Source organism: Narcine bancroftii, chromosome 6, assembly GCF_036971445.1.
Source record: "Narcine bancroftii isolate sNarBan1 chromosome 6, sNarBan1.hap1, whole genome shotgun sequence".
NCBI classification, from domain to species: domain Eukaryota; kingdom Metazoa; phylum Chordata; class Chondrichthyes; order Torpediniformes; family Narcinidae; genus Narcine; species Narcine bancroftii.
In genome coordinates this window covers 30,585,040-30,598,494 of record NC_091474.1, presented here as the reverse complement: position 1 = coordinate 30,598,494, position 13,455 = coordinate 30,585,040, and the positions used below count along the sequence as shown (strand labels likewise).

At 39.0% G+C, this 13,455-nt stretch overlaps 1 protein-coding gene across 5 annotated transcripts in view; it reads right to left on the bottom strand.

Moving 5' to 3' along the window:
- The window catches only part of tubd1 (tubulin, delta 1), a 51,248-nt gene that overhangs the window by 34,544 nt on the left and 3,249 nt on the right, over positions 1-13,455 (bottom strand). For 2 of the 5 annotated variants that reach the window (XR_011339997.1, XM_069884588.1), the window contains exons 2-5: positions 5,250-6,769; positions 4,973-5,140; positions 4,456-4,606; positions 570-786 (exon numbers count right to left, since the gene is read on the bottom strand). Coding sequence is in view for 4 of the 5 variants with exons in the window: in XM_069884588.1 (XP_069740689.1) it covers positions 570-786; positions 4,456-4,606; positions 4,973-5,140; positions 5,250-5,367 (654 nt within the window). In the remaining variant the exon portion in view is untranslated. Of the gene's footprint in view, positions 1-569; positions 787-4,455; positions 4,607-4,972; positions 5,141-5,249; positions 6,770-13,455 lie in introns of those variants that run through there. The other 3 variants (XM_069884589.1, XM_069884590.1, XM_069884591.1) reach the window with 3 other exon arrangements.

Sequence of the window (13,455 nt, the reverse complement as noted above, 5' to 3'; positions counted from 1 at the left end):
CTTGTGTGTTTTGTGTCTAAGTTTTTCTGTGGGCTGGTTGAAAATATAACTTAGGCTTTAATTACATATGTTATATTTAGGCTGTGGAATTTATTAGTTTTACACTGTTATAGAAATTTGCATAGCAACTAGTGGGCATTGTTATAAAAGGAAGGGGATTTTGAATTAAAGTTTGAAGGTAAATTTTTTTATTAATAGAGTAATTGTTCATCTTTACCCCTGTGCGATATGCCTTCTTTGTGGTTGTTGGTTTGATCTTGTAACACCATTCTAGCAAAGAATGGTGTCTCACTCACTGAGTGCTTCCAGCAATTTGCTCAAGATTCTGCCATCTGGAATTTTTGTGTTTCTCTCTTATGAGTGTTACTCCCTGGAACTGATCGTAGCTGCCTCGTAACCAGAGTAGAGAACAAGCCACAGGCTCCAATAAATTTATTTTACAAAGATTTTAGGTTTGATGACCATTTATTTCCATCTAACAATTTTAAGCTGCACCATTCTGAATCTACATCAGCACAGATGAACTCTGCAACTGTACAAATATCAAACAAGGCAAAGATCTAGCTTACCTCTCCAGTTCCATAAGGCCACGTGAGTTGATTCAGTATCAATGAGTGTGGGTATCTATCCCGCAAGCACTGAGTGACAAATGTACCCAACCCAGACCCGGTTCCTCCAGCCAGACTCATCATTATCACGAAGCCACTGAGCCGTTCACATTTCTCAACCTCCAGTTGGACCAGGTCCATCAATACTTCTTCATGTCGTGGACCATGAACACAGAACCTGGCCATCAATATAGTAAACACAATTCACAACAAGCTTAGATGAGGGTAAAGTAGTTAAAAAAACTTTAATTTCTTAATAATCTTTTAAACCACAGAACATCTAAAAATCTTTCAAAGCAACTATAGTACTTCAATGAAGTGTATATGCATTAAACTGGATTCCAATTTGAAAATACAAGATCCTAACCCAACAATGCCTTAACCATGCCTTTTGAGTAGAGCATGAGCCAATGGCTCAAGTATAACATGCTAGCCTGAGGGGTATAGATAGAATAAATGCATGTAGGCTTTTTCCACTGAGGTTCTGTGAAATACAAACAAAAGGATACGGGTTAAGGGGAAAGAAGGCATGTTTAGGGGGAATGTAAGGGGGAACTTCATCAGAATTAGAATTTATTGTCATGAACAAGTCATGAAATTCAGTGTTTTGTGGCAGTATCATAGTGCTGTGACAGATTATGTTATATTTTATATTGTATATAGATATGTGGGTATGAGTGTGGGTATGTCATACCCACACTACTGTTCGGCTCCGAATCATGGGTCCTCTACCGGCATCACCTACGGCTCCTAGAACGCTTCCACCAGCGTTGTCTCCGCTCCATCCTCAACATTCATTGGAGCGACTTCATCCTTAACATCGAAGTACTCGAGATGGCAGAGGCCGACAGCATCGAATCCACGCTGCTGAAGATCCAACTGCACTGGGTAGGTCACGTCTCCAGAATGGAGGACCATCGCCTTCCCAAGATCGTGTTATATGGCGAGCTCTCCACTGGCCACCGTGACAGAGGTGCACCAAAGAAGAGGTACAAGGACTGCCTAAAGAAATCTCATGGTCCCTGCCACATTGACCACCGCCAGTGGGCTGATATCGCCTCAAACTGTGCATCTTGGCGCCTCACAGTTCGGCGGGCAGCAACCTCCTTTGAAGAAGACCACAGAGCCCACCTCACTGACAAAAGACAAAGGAGGAAAAACCCAACACCCAACCCCAACCAACCAATTTTCCCTTGCAACCGCTGCAACCGTGTCTGCCTGTCCCGCATTAGACTTGTCAGCCACAAACGAGCCTGCAGCGAACGTGGACATTACCCCTCCATAAATCTTCGTCCGCGAAGCCAAGCCAAAGAGATATAGATATGTTTTAAAAGGAGATCAATTGTGTTTTTTTTTTAAAGTTAGGTCACAAAAATATACAAATATACCAGAAAGGGATCAGGTGTATCGAGGATTGTTACATGCGAAGGCAGCTTATGTTATTTGAGCAATTGAGGAACAAATATGATTTGTCTAATAGAAGATTCTTTCTGTTGTCTGCAAATAAGATCTTTCTTAAGGGAAAAATAAGGACCATCTATAATCATACCGAGATGCAGTAACATGGAGATTCTAATTAGACAGGGTAATGTGTATAAATTTGCCTCCAAGATATATTACATATTTCAAAGTGAGAGCCCGAAGTCGGGCTTACACAAGTCGAGAGAGAGATGGGAGTTGGATTTGGGCACGACAATCAATGAAGAGTGCTGGCAAGACCTGCGTCTGGACAGCGTGACTGGAGTCATCAATGCCAGATACAGGTTGGTGCAAAACAACTTCTTACACCAGTTCTACTTCACACCACAAAAACTACATAAATCAAAGCCTGAAATTTCAGAAGTGTGCTTTAGGTGTGGTGTGGAAATTGGAACCTTTGTCCACTCCACCTGGCTACGTACAAGGGTGAGATGCTTCTGGGAGGACCTGGGGAGCATTTGAAAAAAATGACAAAAGTGAATTTTCCACAGGATCCGGAGTTGTCCCTTCAGGGAGATATTGGGGATGTGAGTTTTAGACTGTCCAAATACAAAATTCAGTTCATGAAGGTCACCCTGCCGGTAGCCAGGAAGTGGAATCCGACTCCCAATTAAATACCACACAATGGAATATGGAAATGTAGAGTTGCATTCCTTTGGAGAAAATCATATACAATCTAAGGAGGAAATGTGACATTCGTTAGACTGTGGCACCCTATTTGAAATACATTGGCACGCAAATTTGACTAGCTCCCTCCCCACCCCACCTATGAAATATGGGCACTGAAACAATCTGTCCCAGCAACGAAATGAGTGGAATTAAGTAAGAAGGACATGATGCAGATGACATGCATTTCTAGTTTTGTTTTTAGTTCTTTCTTTTCCTTACCTTTGTTTTTCCTAGGTTTCTGTAGGGGTCTTGAACCCCACTAATATTTGTATCTGTATAATTTATATGACCACATGTATTGGGGTAGGGGGGATGGGGGGTGGGGAGGGGATAAATACGGACTCTGTATGTTATATGATTGTTGAAAGGGATTGTGTTGGTTGTTTGAACTTTTATGAGTCCATGAAAATCAAAAATAAAATATTCAATACAAAAGAATGGAAGCCTGTAACGAGTGGTGTGCCTTAGGGATCAGTGCTCAAAGCATTGTTGTTTGTCATCTATATCAATGGTCTGAAAGATAATGTGGTAAATTGGATCAGTAAATTTGCAGATGTCACAAAGGTTGGAGGTGTTGTGGACAACGAAGAAGGCTTTCAAAGCTTGCAGAGGGATCTGGACCAGCAAGAAAAATTGTCTGAAAAATGGCAGATGGAATTTAATGCAAACAAGTGTGAGATGTTGCATTTTGAAAGGACAAACCAAGAAAGGATAGAATTGGTAAATGGTAGGAAAAGTGGCGATGAATAGGGTTGTAAAGAGAATTTTTGGCATATTTACCACCAAAAATCAAAGTATTGAGTATAGGAGATAAGACGTTATGGTAAAATTGTACAAGACATTGGTGAGGCCAAATTTGGGGTAGAGTGCACAGTTTTGGTCACCTAACTTCAGGAAAGATATCATTACGGTTGAAAGAGTACAGAGAAGATTTACTAGGATGTTGCCCAGACTTCAGGAACAGAGTTACAGGGAAAGGTTAAACTGGTTAGGATTTTATACCCTGGAGCGTAGAAGAATAAGGAGACAATTGATAGTATTTAAGATTATGATGGGTCTAGACAGAGTAAATGCAGGTCGGCATTTTGCACTGAGGGTGGGTGAGATAGAAACCAGATGACATGGGTTTAAGGGTGAAAAGGGAAAAGTTTAGGAGAATCATGAGGGGGAACTTCTTCTTGCAGAGAGTGGTGGGAGTGTGAAATTAGCTCCTTGGTGAAGTAGTGAATGCATGCTCAATTTTAACTTTAAGAAGAATTTGGGCTATGGTCGGAGGGCAGGTCAGTGGGACTAGGCAGAATAATAATTTGACATACTGGAAGAGCCAAAGGGCCTGTTCTCTGTGCTATAATGTTCTATGGTTCTACTCATTGAATTATGGTGAGCACACTGTTAAAAAATAGAGTATTTTAAATAACTTTGAAACAATACGAGTCAGTTTAGCTCGGTTTCATTGTCACTTGAGTTAGAGGTAAACAGATTTGAACTCTCCAGACAAGTGGAGAGGCAAGAGATTGAAAAGAAAAAACTGCTACCTAGAAAAGGCCGTAAATGATCAACTTTTATATAGCACTTTTAGATAATGAGTTACGGACCACCCTAATTTTTACAGCACATTTAGTAAATATCATAACAAGCTGGTTTGGCTTTCATGAAAAAGAAAAGATGGCATTACAGAAATTGATAGATTCAACCTTACCCACTTGCCCAATTGTTTCCTGATCCTTGTTTCTGACAGAAGGCTGACTGAGCTCCATATCTCCAGTGGCCCGAATTCGCAGCTTTGCACATTGAATGACTGATGACCTTTGGCTCCATATCAACAAGAACAGCCCGAGCTACTGGTATTCCTGCAAATCACACAATCCCAATCTCAAAATTGATATTCCAGCTAGTGAACCATAGCAGTGAAGATTTCACCCCATAACTTGTGTCAGAAATGAAGAATGTTGGATAACAGCTGGAAAGAGGAAGGGTAGATTTGATGAGCTTGTTTTTCCCAGAGAAACGCTTTCACTCTACCTAGAAGGCTGAGGACCAAGTGCTGAGAAATGGGAATAATTCAAAATCCATCTGAGATCAGGATAAAGGTGATCAACTAAATGATCCACTTTTTATCCTCAATTAATATTTCAATAGAAAAAGATTGGCCTCTTGGGGAAAAATAGGACCACGGCCCTTGCTTGAAGGGAAGCTGTGGACATAAAAGTCCTCACCGTCTGTGTCGCTGTTGAAGAACCGCTCCCGTGAAATATTCCAGTAATGCTTGCTTTCACTCCATCCATTCTGACCATCTGTGCTCACCACTTCAAACAGTTGTTGCCCAACCTGGTTCCCACACTGGCCAAGTTGCACCACCACCAATGACATGACAGCTGCAGCTCCTGTTAAAGCACAGTAATCATAGAATAAGTTACAATACGTACTATTGGAGAAGCATGCAGCCCCTCTGGTGTTCAGTTTTAAGTGAATACAGAAGTGCAATCTCCTTACCAGATGGACGACAATTTTGCCATGGAGAGGATGCATCAATGATTTTCTGGTCTATTGACACAATATCATCACATACAGGGGCAGAAGTAGGGCATTCAGCCCATCGAGTCCACTCCATTATTCCATCATGAACCGATCCATTCTCCCCATAAACTTTGGTACCCTGACTATTCAGATACCTATCAATCTCTGCCTTAAATACACCCAATGCTGGGGAGTCACGTGATGGAGTAGTGGCCGGTAGGAGAATACCAGCCTTCTCCAGAAAAGAAGAAAAAAGTGAGGAAAAAAAAAGCCCCAGACACACAAATCACAACAAATAAAAAATAAAGGTGTGGAGAAAATGGCACCAAAGAAAGATAAGCCAAAAATAACGGGAAGAAAAGAAGAAAGAAAGACGCCGGAAGAGAAGGGTGAAGGCCTTACCTGTACGAAGAAGCAGGGACCCGCCGTGGGAAGAGGAGCCCACTCCCTGAGGTCAGTATAAACCCTGCAGGGTCGCGACCCATTGAACACAGGACTGCAAAGATGGCTCACGGAGCCAGAGGTGCGCAACCGCGCATACACGAGGAATCGCGCATGCACGATGCGCACGATAAAGACAACATCGACGGGAGGGGGGACCAGCTGAGAGAGACCCGACAGCAGGGCTCCCAGCTGGAAGATACAGAAAATAACAGGAACAGGAGGGGTGAGAATGAAAAAAGGAAACCAGAGACACAACAGATAACCAGCCCAGAAGAAGAGGACCAATATCAAGACACCATTAAAAAAATACCCAACAAACTGAGACAAGCAGCTCAACAAGAAAGTCAGAAGAGACACAGATACAAGGAAGAGAAATAGAAAACACAAACCCAAGAGCAGACACAGAAGAAGAAGGAGAACACCAAGCTCTGCACAGAGAAATAGAAGGTAAAATGAATGGACAGTACATAGATTTTAAAAAATTTCAAGAACATATGAAAGCATTAAGAGAATGGATGACACTAGAGTTTAGTGAAATAAAAAGAAAAATGAAAAGTACAGAAGAAAAACTGAGTAGAATAGAGCTGGTCATAACAGAAATAGGGAACGACTTAAAAAGAAAATTGGAAGAAAGTGATAAAAAAGTTAAAGAAACCCAGGAGTTGTTAGCTCAGAAGATGGATATAATGGAAAACTATAGTAGGAGAAACAATATAAAGATAGTGAGCCTTAAGGAAGATGAAGATGGCAAAGATATGAAAGAATTTATAAAAGAATGGATTCCCAAGGTCCTGGGAATGTCAGAAATGCAACAAGGAATGGGCACACAGAACATTAGCCCCAAAACCACAGTCACAACAAAAACCAAGATCCATTTTAGTAAAATTCCTGAGATATACAAGAGAAAATATATTGGAGAAGGCAATGAAAAAAATGAAAGACAAAAAAAACACTGGAATACAAAGTACAAAGGTCAAAAAAAATTTTTCTACCCAGACATAAGTTTTGAGCTCCTGAAGAAGACGAAGGAGTTTAACACAGCAAAATCGATCCTATGGAAGAAAGGTTATAAATTTATGTTAGTTATCCCAGGGCAGCAAAACAGACTGTTCTCAGATCCGGAGAAAGCACAAAAATTTGCAGAATGCCTGCAAGACAGAAAGAGAGATGAAGAGATGTAACAAGAACAAAGAATGACGACAAACTTCATATAAAGAAGAAAAAATAATGTACAAGTAAGAAATAAAGGAGGGAAAGAAAAGGGAAGAAAGGAAGTAAGGGGGAAAAAAAAGAGGGTGAGCTTTGTTATATGTGAAGATAAAGGTCTTTTCTAGAGGGTGTTGGGCGGGAGAGAATAACAGTCACTGCAAAATCAGTTAACGCTTGCGAGCGGGTTCACAATCCAAATGGAGAGGGGAGTTGTGGTTGCCCGGAAAGGGACAAGGAGCAACTCAGAGAGGGGGGGGCATTGGGGTTAAGGGAATTTTAGATGTGGGAATAGTGGAAATATTTTACGTTTTAGAAGTGTTGTCTTACAGTGCATTCAAAAAAAGAAAACAGAAATGGATATGGGGGGAAAGGTGGTGGTGAGGAAGCGGAAATGAAAAGTAAACAAAGTATGAAATGGCCATGTTGAACTATATGACTATAAATATTAATGGAATACATAACCAAATCAAAAGGAAGAGGCTGTTAAATTTTCTGAAAAAAGAAAAAATTGATATAGCATTCATGCAGGAAACACATCTAACTGAAGTGGAACACAAGACATTAAGGAGAGACTGGGTAGGGCACGTAACAGCAGCATCATATAATTCAAAAGCCAGAGGAGTAGCTATATTAAGCAATAAAAATGTACCAATCAAAATAGAGGAGGAAATAATAGATCCAACAGGAAGGTATGTAATGAAGTGTCAGATATATTCAGAATTTTGGAATTTGCTCAATGTATATGCATCTAATGAAGAGGATCAAAAATTTATGCAATATATCTTTTTGAAGATTGTAGATATGCAGGGGAATATACTGATAGGAGGGGACTTTAACCTTAATTTGGACTCAAAGATGGATAAAACTGGAAAAAAGACTAGCAGAAAGAACAATGTAGCGAAATTTATGGTTAAATCGATGCAGGAAACGCAACTTTCGGAAATATGGAGGTGACAACACCCAAAGGAGAAGGAATACTCATATTATTCGAGTAGACATAAAACATACTCAAGGATTGACCTGTTCCTGTTGTCAGCCCACATCCAAGGGAGAGTTAGGAAAACGGAATAGAAAGCTAGATTGTTATCGCATCACTCATCCCTGTTATTAGCAATAGACCTGGAAGATATCCCACGGAGAACATATAGATGGAGATTAAACTCCATGCTACTTAAAAGACAGGATTTTAGAGAATTCATTGAGCAACAAATTAAAATGTACTTCGAAATAAATATGGAATCAGGAAAGATAAATTTATATGATGGGATGCAATGAAAGCTTTCATCAGAGGGCAGATAATAAGTTATGTAACTAAGACGATGAAGGACTACAATCGGGAAATAGAACAGCTGGAAAGGGAAATAGCAAGTACAGAAAAAGAACTAGCAACAAGGGAAGATACAACAAAAAGAAGAGAATTGGCGGACAAAAAAATAAAATACGAAACACTACAAACGTACAAGGTGGAGAAGAACATAATGAAGACAAAGCAGAAGTATTATGAGCTAGGAGGGAAAAATGCACAAAATACTAGCTTGGCAGCTTAAAACAGAACAAACTAAAAGAACGGTATTGGCATCAAGGAAAAAGGACAAACAAATTACATATAACCCAACGGAGATCAATGAAAACTTCAAGGAATTCTACGAGCAATTATATCAAACTGAGAACGAAGGGAAAAAAGACAAAATAGATGAGTTTCTAGCCAAAATTGAACTACCGAAATTGCAAGAAGAGGATTAAAACAAATTGATAAAATAATTTGAAATAAAGGAAATACAGGATATATTTAAAAAAACTACCGAACAATAAAACGCCGGGAGAAGACGGACTCCCAATAGAATTCTATAAAACATTTAAAGACTTATTAATTCCTCCTCTCCTGGAAGTAATGAACCAGACTGAAGAAACACAAAACATGCCAGATTCAAGTAAAACAGCAATAATTAAAGTAATATCAAAGACGGGGAAAGATCCACTAACACCAGCATTGTATAGACCAATATCTCTACTTAACTCAGATTATAAGATAATAGCTAAACTATTAGCAAACAGATTTGCCGACTGTGTACCAAAAATACTAAAACTAGATCAAACTGGATTTATTAAGAAAAGATGAACAACAGACAATATCTGTAAGTTCATTAACTTAATCCATGCAGTACAAAGAAAGAAGACACCAACAGTGGCGGTTGCCTTTGACGCAGAGAAAGCCTCTGACAGAGTTGAATGGAATTATTTATTCAAAGTACTACAGAGGTTCAACCTACTAGAGAAATATATTAATTGAATTAAAGTATTATATAAGGGACCATTGGTGAAGGTGACAGTAAATGGATATATATCAAAACAATTTATATTAAGCAGGTCAACTAGGCAGAGATGTCCACTATCTCCCTCACTGTTCACGTTAGCTACAGAACCCTTGGCAGAACTGATAAGAACAGAAATAAAATAAGGGATAAAAATAAAAGAGAAGGAATATAAAATCAGTCTATTTGCAGATGATGTCATAGTGTACTTAACAGAACCAGAATTATCAATAAAAGAATTACATAAGAAATTGAAGGAATATGGAGAAATATCGGGGTACAAAATCAACGCAAATAAAAGTGAAATGATGCCAATGAATAATGCGGATTTCACAAAGTTTAAGAAAAAAAATCACCATTTAAATGGCAAACACAAGCAACCCGATACCTAGGTATTCAACTAGATAATAATCTAGGCCATCTATACAAATTAAATTATCAGCCATTAATGAAGAAATTACAAGATGAATTAGAACATTGGAAAGATTTACCGCTAACACTGATAGGAAGGGTAAATTGCATTAAAATGAATATCTTCCCAAGGATACAATACCTATTTCAATCATTACCAATTCCCTTAATAGAAAAATTCTTCAATGAGCTAAAGAAAATCTTATGGAAAGGGGGGAAACAGAGGATAGCGCTAGATAAATTAACAGAATGGTACAAACAATGGGGCTTACAGCTACCAAACTTTAAGAATTATTATAGAGCAGCACAATTAAGATACCCATCAGATTTTTATCAAGCAAGGGAAAAACCAGATTGGACCAGATTAGAGCTAGATAAAATAGGGGAGAAGGTACCTGAACATATACTATATAAGTGGGATGAAAAGCTGGTGCAAAATGGGAATTCACCAGTACTGCACCATCTGCTCAACATTTGGAAGAAGATTCACATAGAAAGGAAATTACCAACTACCAAAATTAATATTGACGCAAAAATCAACTAATCCCTTTCACAATAGATAACCTTTCCTTTAGGGAATGGGAGAGAAAAGGGATCAAAAGAATAGAAAATAGTTTTTTGGGAAATAAATTAATATCTTTTGAACAAATGAAGTACAAATATGGTATAACTCACAGTACAATGTTTGCATACCACCAACTGAAAACCTACTTGAAGGACAAATTGGGAAGCAGGCTGAGGTTACCAGAAGGAAACAGTTTTGAATATGTGATTACAGACACAATGATAATTAAAAGATTTATAACAAACATGTACATCAAAGTGCAAGAGAAAGAGAATGATGAAATAAGCTGTAAACCCAAACAAAAGTGGGAACAAGATCTAAACATAAAGATAAAGAATGAAACATGGGAAAAGCTATGCTCCGGAACTATGAGAAATACAATAAACACGAGGTTACGCATGATACAATGTAATTGGTTACACAGGCTATACACCACACCCCCAAAGTTAAATAAATGGGACCCAACAGTATCAGATAGATGCTTTCACTGTAAGAAGGAAACAGGAACAACAGTATATGCAATTCTCCTAATCTATCCAAGACTTCCTGCAGAATCAGTTTCCTCTACACTTCCTGCCCCTCCACCTATCCTTGCAGAACAGCAGTGGTAACTGGTTACCAACCAAAATAGGATCCTTTTATTCCCACTTTTTGTTTCCTGCGATCAGCAAATGCTCCATCCATGTTAGTATATTTCCTGCAAATTCCATGAGCTCTCAACTTGTTTAGCAGCCTCATGAGCGGAACCTTGTCAAAGGCCTTCTAAAAATCCAAATATACATCATCCACTCCATGCCCCTTGTCTAGCCTGCTTGTGGTTTTCTCAAAAAATTGCAGTGGGTTTGTCAGACATGATTTTCCTGCTATGAAACCATGCTCATGTTGGCCTATCTCGTCATGAACCTCCAGGTACCTAGCAACCTCATCCTTGACAATCGATTCCAACAACTTACCAACCACCGATGTTAGTCTAACAGGGCTATGATTTCTTTTCTGCTGTTCCCTCCCTTTTTAAATAGCAGAGTTACCTTTGCAGTTTTCCACTCTTATGAAACCAATCCAGAATCTACTGATTCTTGGAAGATCATAACCAATGCCTCCATAGTCTTCATAGTTATTTCTTTCAGAACTGGAGGGTGCATTCCATCTGGTCTGGGAGAGTAGACCTTTACCTTTACACCTTTCAGCTTTCCAAGCACCTCTTTCTGGTGATCATGACTGCACTCACCTCTCTTCCCTGATACTCTTGAAAGACCAGTCTACTGCTAATGTATTCCACAATGAAGACTGATGCAAAATACTCTGTTTCTTGTCATCTTCTTGTCTCCCATTACAATTTCTACAGCGTCATTTTCTATTGGTCCTATATCTACTCTCGTCTCTTTTTTACTTTTAATATACTTTAAAAAAGAATTTGGTATTCTTTTTGAAAATTTTTTCCAGCTTCCTTTCAAAGTTCTCCTTTTCCTTCCTAGTTGCCCTTGCTACTCTTAAAAGCTTCTCAGTCCTGTTTCTTCCCAGTAATTTTTGCTTCCTTGTATGGCCTTTCTTTTGCTTTTACTTTGGTTTTAACTTCTCACATCAGCAGCAATTGTGTCATTTTTCAATTCAAATATTTCTTCTTTTTTGAAATATACCTGTCCTCCACCTTCCTTATTTCTCGCGGAAATTCCAGCCATTACTGCTCTGCCATCCTCTCTGCTAGTGTGCCTTTCCAATTAACTTTGGCCATTTCTTCTCTCATGCCCTTTATTCCACTAGTACACTGACACATCAGATTTTACTTTCTCCCTCTCAAACTCCAGTGGAATTCTATCACATTATGATGGCTCCCCTACCTTCAGCTCCCTCATCGTCTGGTTCTTAAATTTAGATATACAGCACATTAGCAGGCCATTTTGGCCTACGTCCATGCCACCCAATTTACACCCAATTAACCTACAGCCACCATACATTTCAAATGGTGGGAGGACACCGGAGCCTCTGTAATACCCATGCAGACACAGGGAGAACATACAAACTCCTTACAGACTGTGCGAGATTCGAACCCTGGTCCCAATCACTGGCACTGTAAAGGCGTGGTGCTAACCGCTATGCTAACCGTGGTTCATTACACAATACCCCATCCAGAATTTCCATTTCCCTGGTCAGCTCAGCCATAAGCTCTTCTCAGAAGCCATCCCGAAGACATTCGATAAATTCCTTCTCCTGGAATTCAGTACTAACCTGGCTGTCAACCTACATATTGAAATCCCCCCCATGACTATTCTAACATTTTTGCAAGTCTTCTCTATCTCCCTCTGTAATTTGCATGCCACATCCTGGCGACTGATGTAGGCCTGTATACAATTCCCAAGTGTTTTTTACCCTTACAGTTTCTTAATTCTACCCACAAGGATTCTATATCTTCTGATCTAATGTCTCCTCTCTCCAAAGATTCAATTCCATTTTTAACCAGAACCATCCCACCCCTTCTGCCTACCTTCAGATACACTGAGTATTTTTTTTTTCACACCATAAATCACATTAACCATGATACACACTTTTTCCTTTTCACACATATACAGTGCCATTTTCTCCCCCCCCCTCTCCCTCCTCCCATCCCACCCTCCCTACCTCCCCCCTCCCGTCCATTTAAAGTACAAAATCTAGGATACATTAAACCAGTCAAACAATGTTGTCATTCAATAAAAATACACAAGAAATTCCACTGAGTCCATTCTTTTCATTTCCTTTTCCTTCCGTTAACTTAGGTAGTGATTGTCCCCAGTAGGTTTTCGCTATTGTGTTTCATGTAAGGCTCCCATATTTGTTCGAATATTTCAATATTATTTCTTAAACTATATGTTATTTTTTCTAATGGAATACATTTATTCATTTCTATATACCATTGTTGTATTTTCAAATTATCTTCCAATTTCCAGGTTGACATAATACATTTTTTTGCTACGGCTAGAGCTATCTTAACAAATCTTTTTTGTGCATCCTCCAAATCAATTCCAAATTCTTTGTTTTTTATGTTACTTAGGAGGAAGATCTCTGGATTCTTTGGTATATTGTTTTCTGTTATTTTATTTAATATCTGATTTAGATCTTCCCAAAATTTTTCTACTTTCTCACATGTCCAGATTGCATGAATTGTTGTTCCCATTTCTTTTTTACATCGAAAACATCTATCAGATACTGTTGGGTCCCATTTATTTAACTTTTGAGGTGTAATGTATAGCCTGAGATACACTGA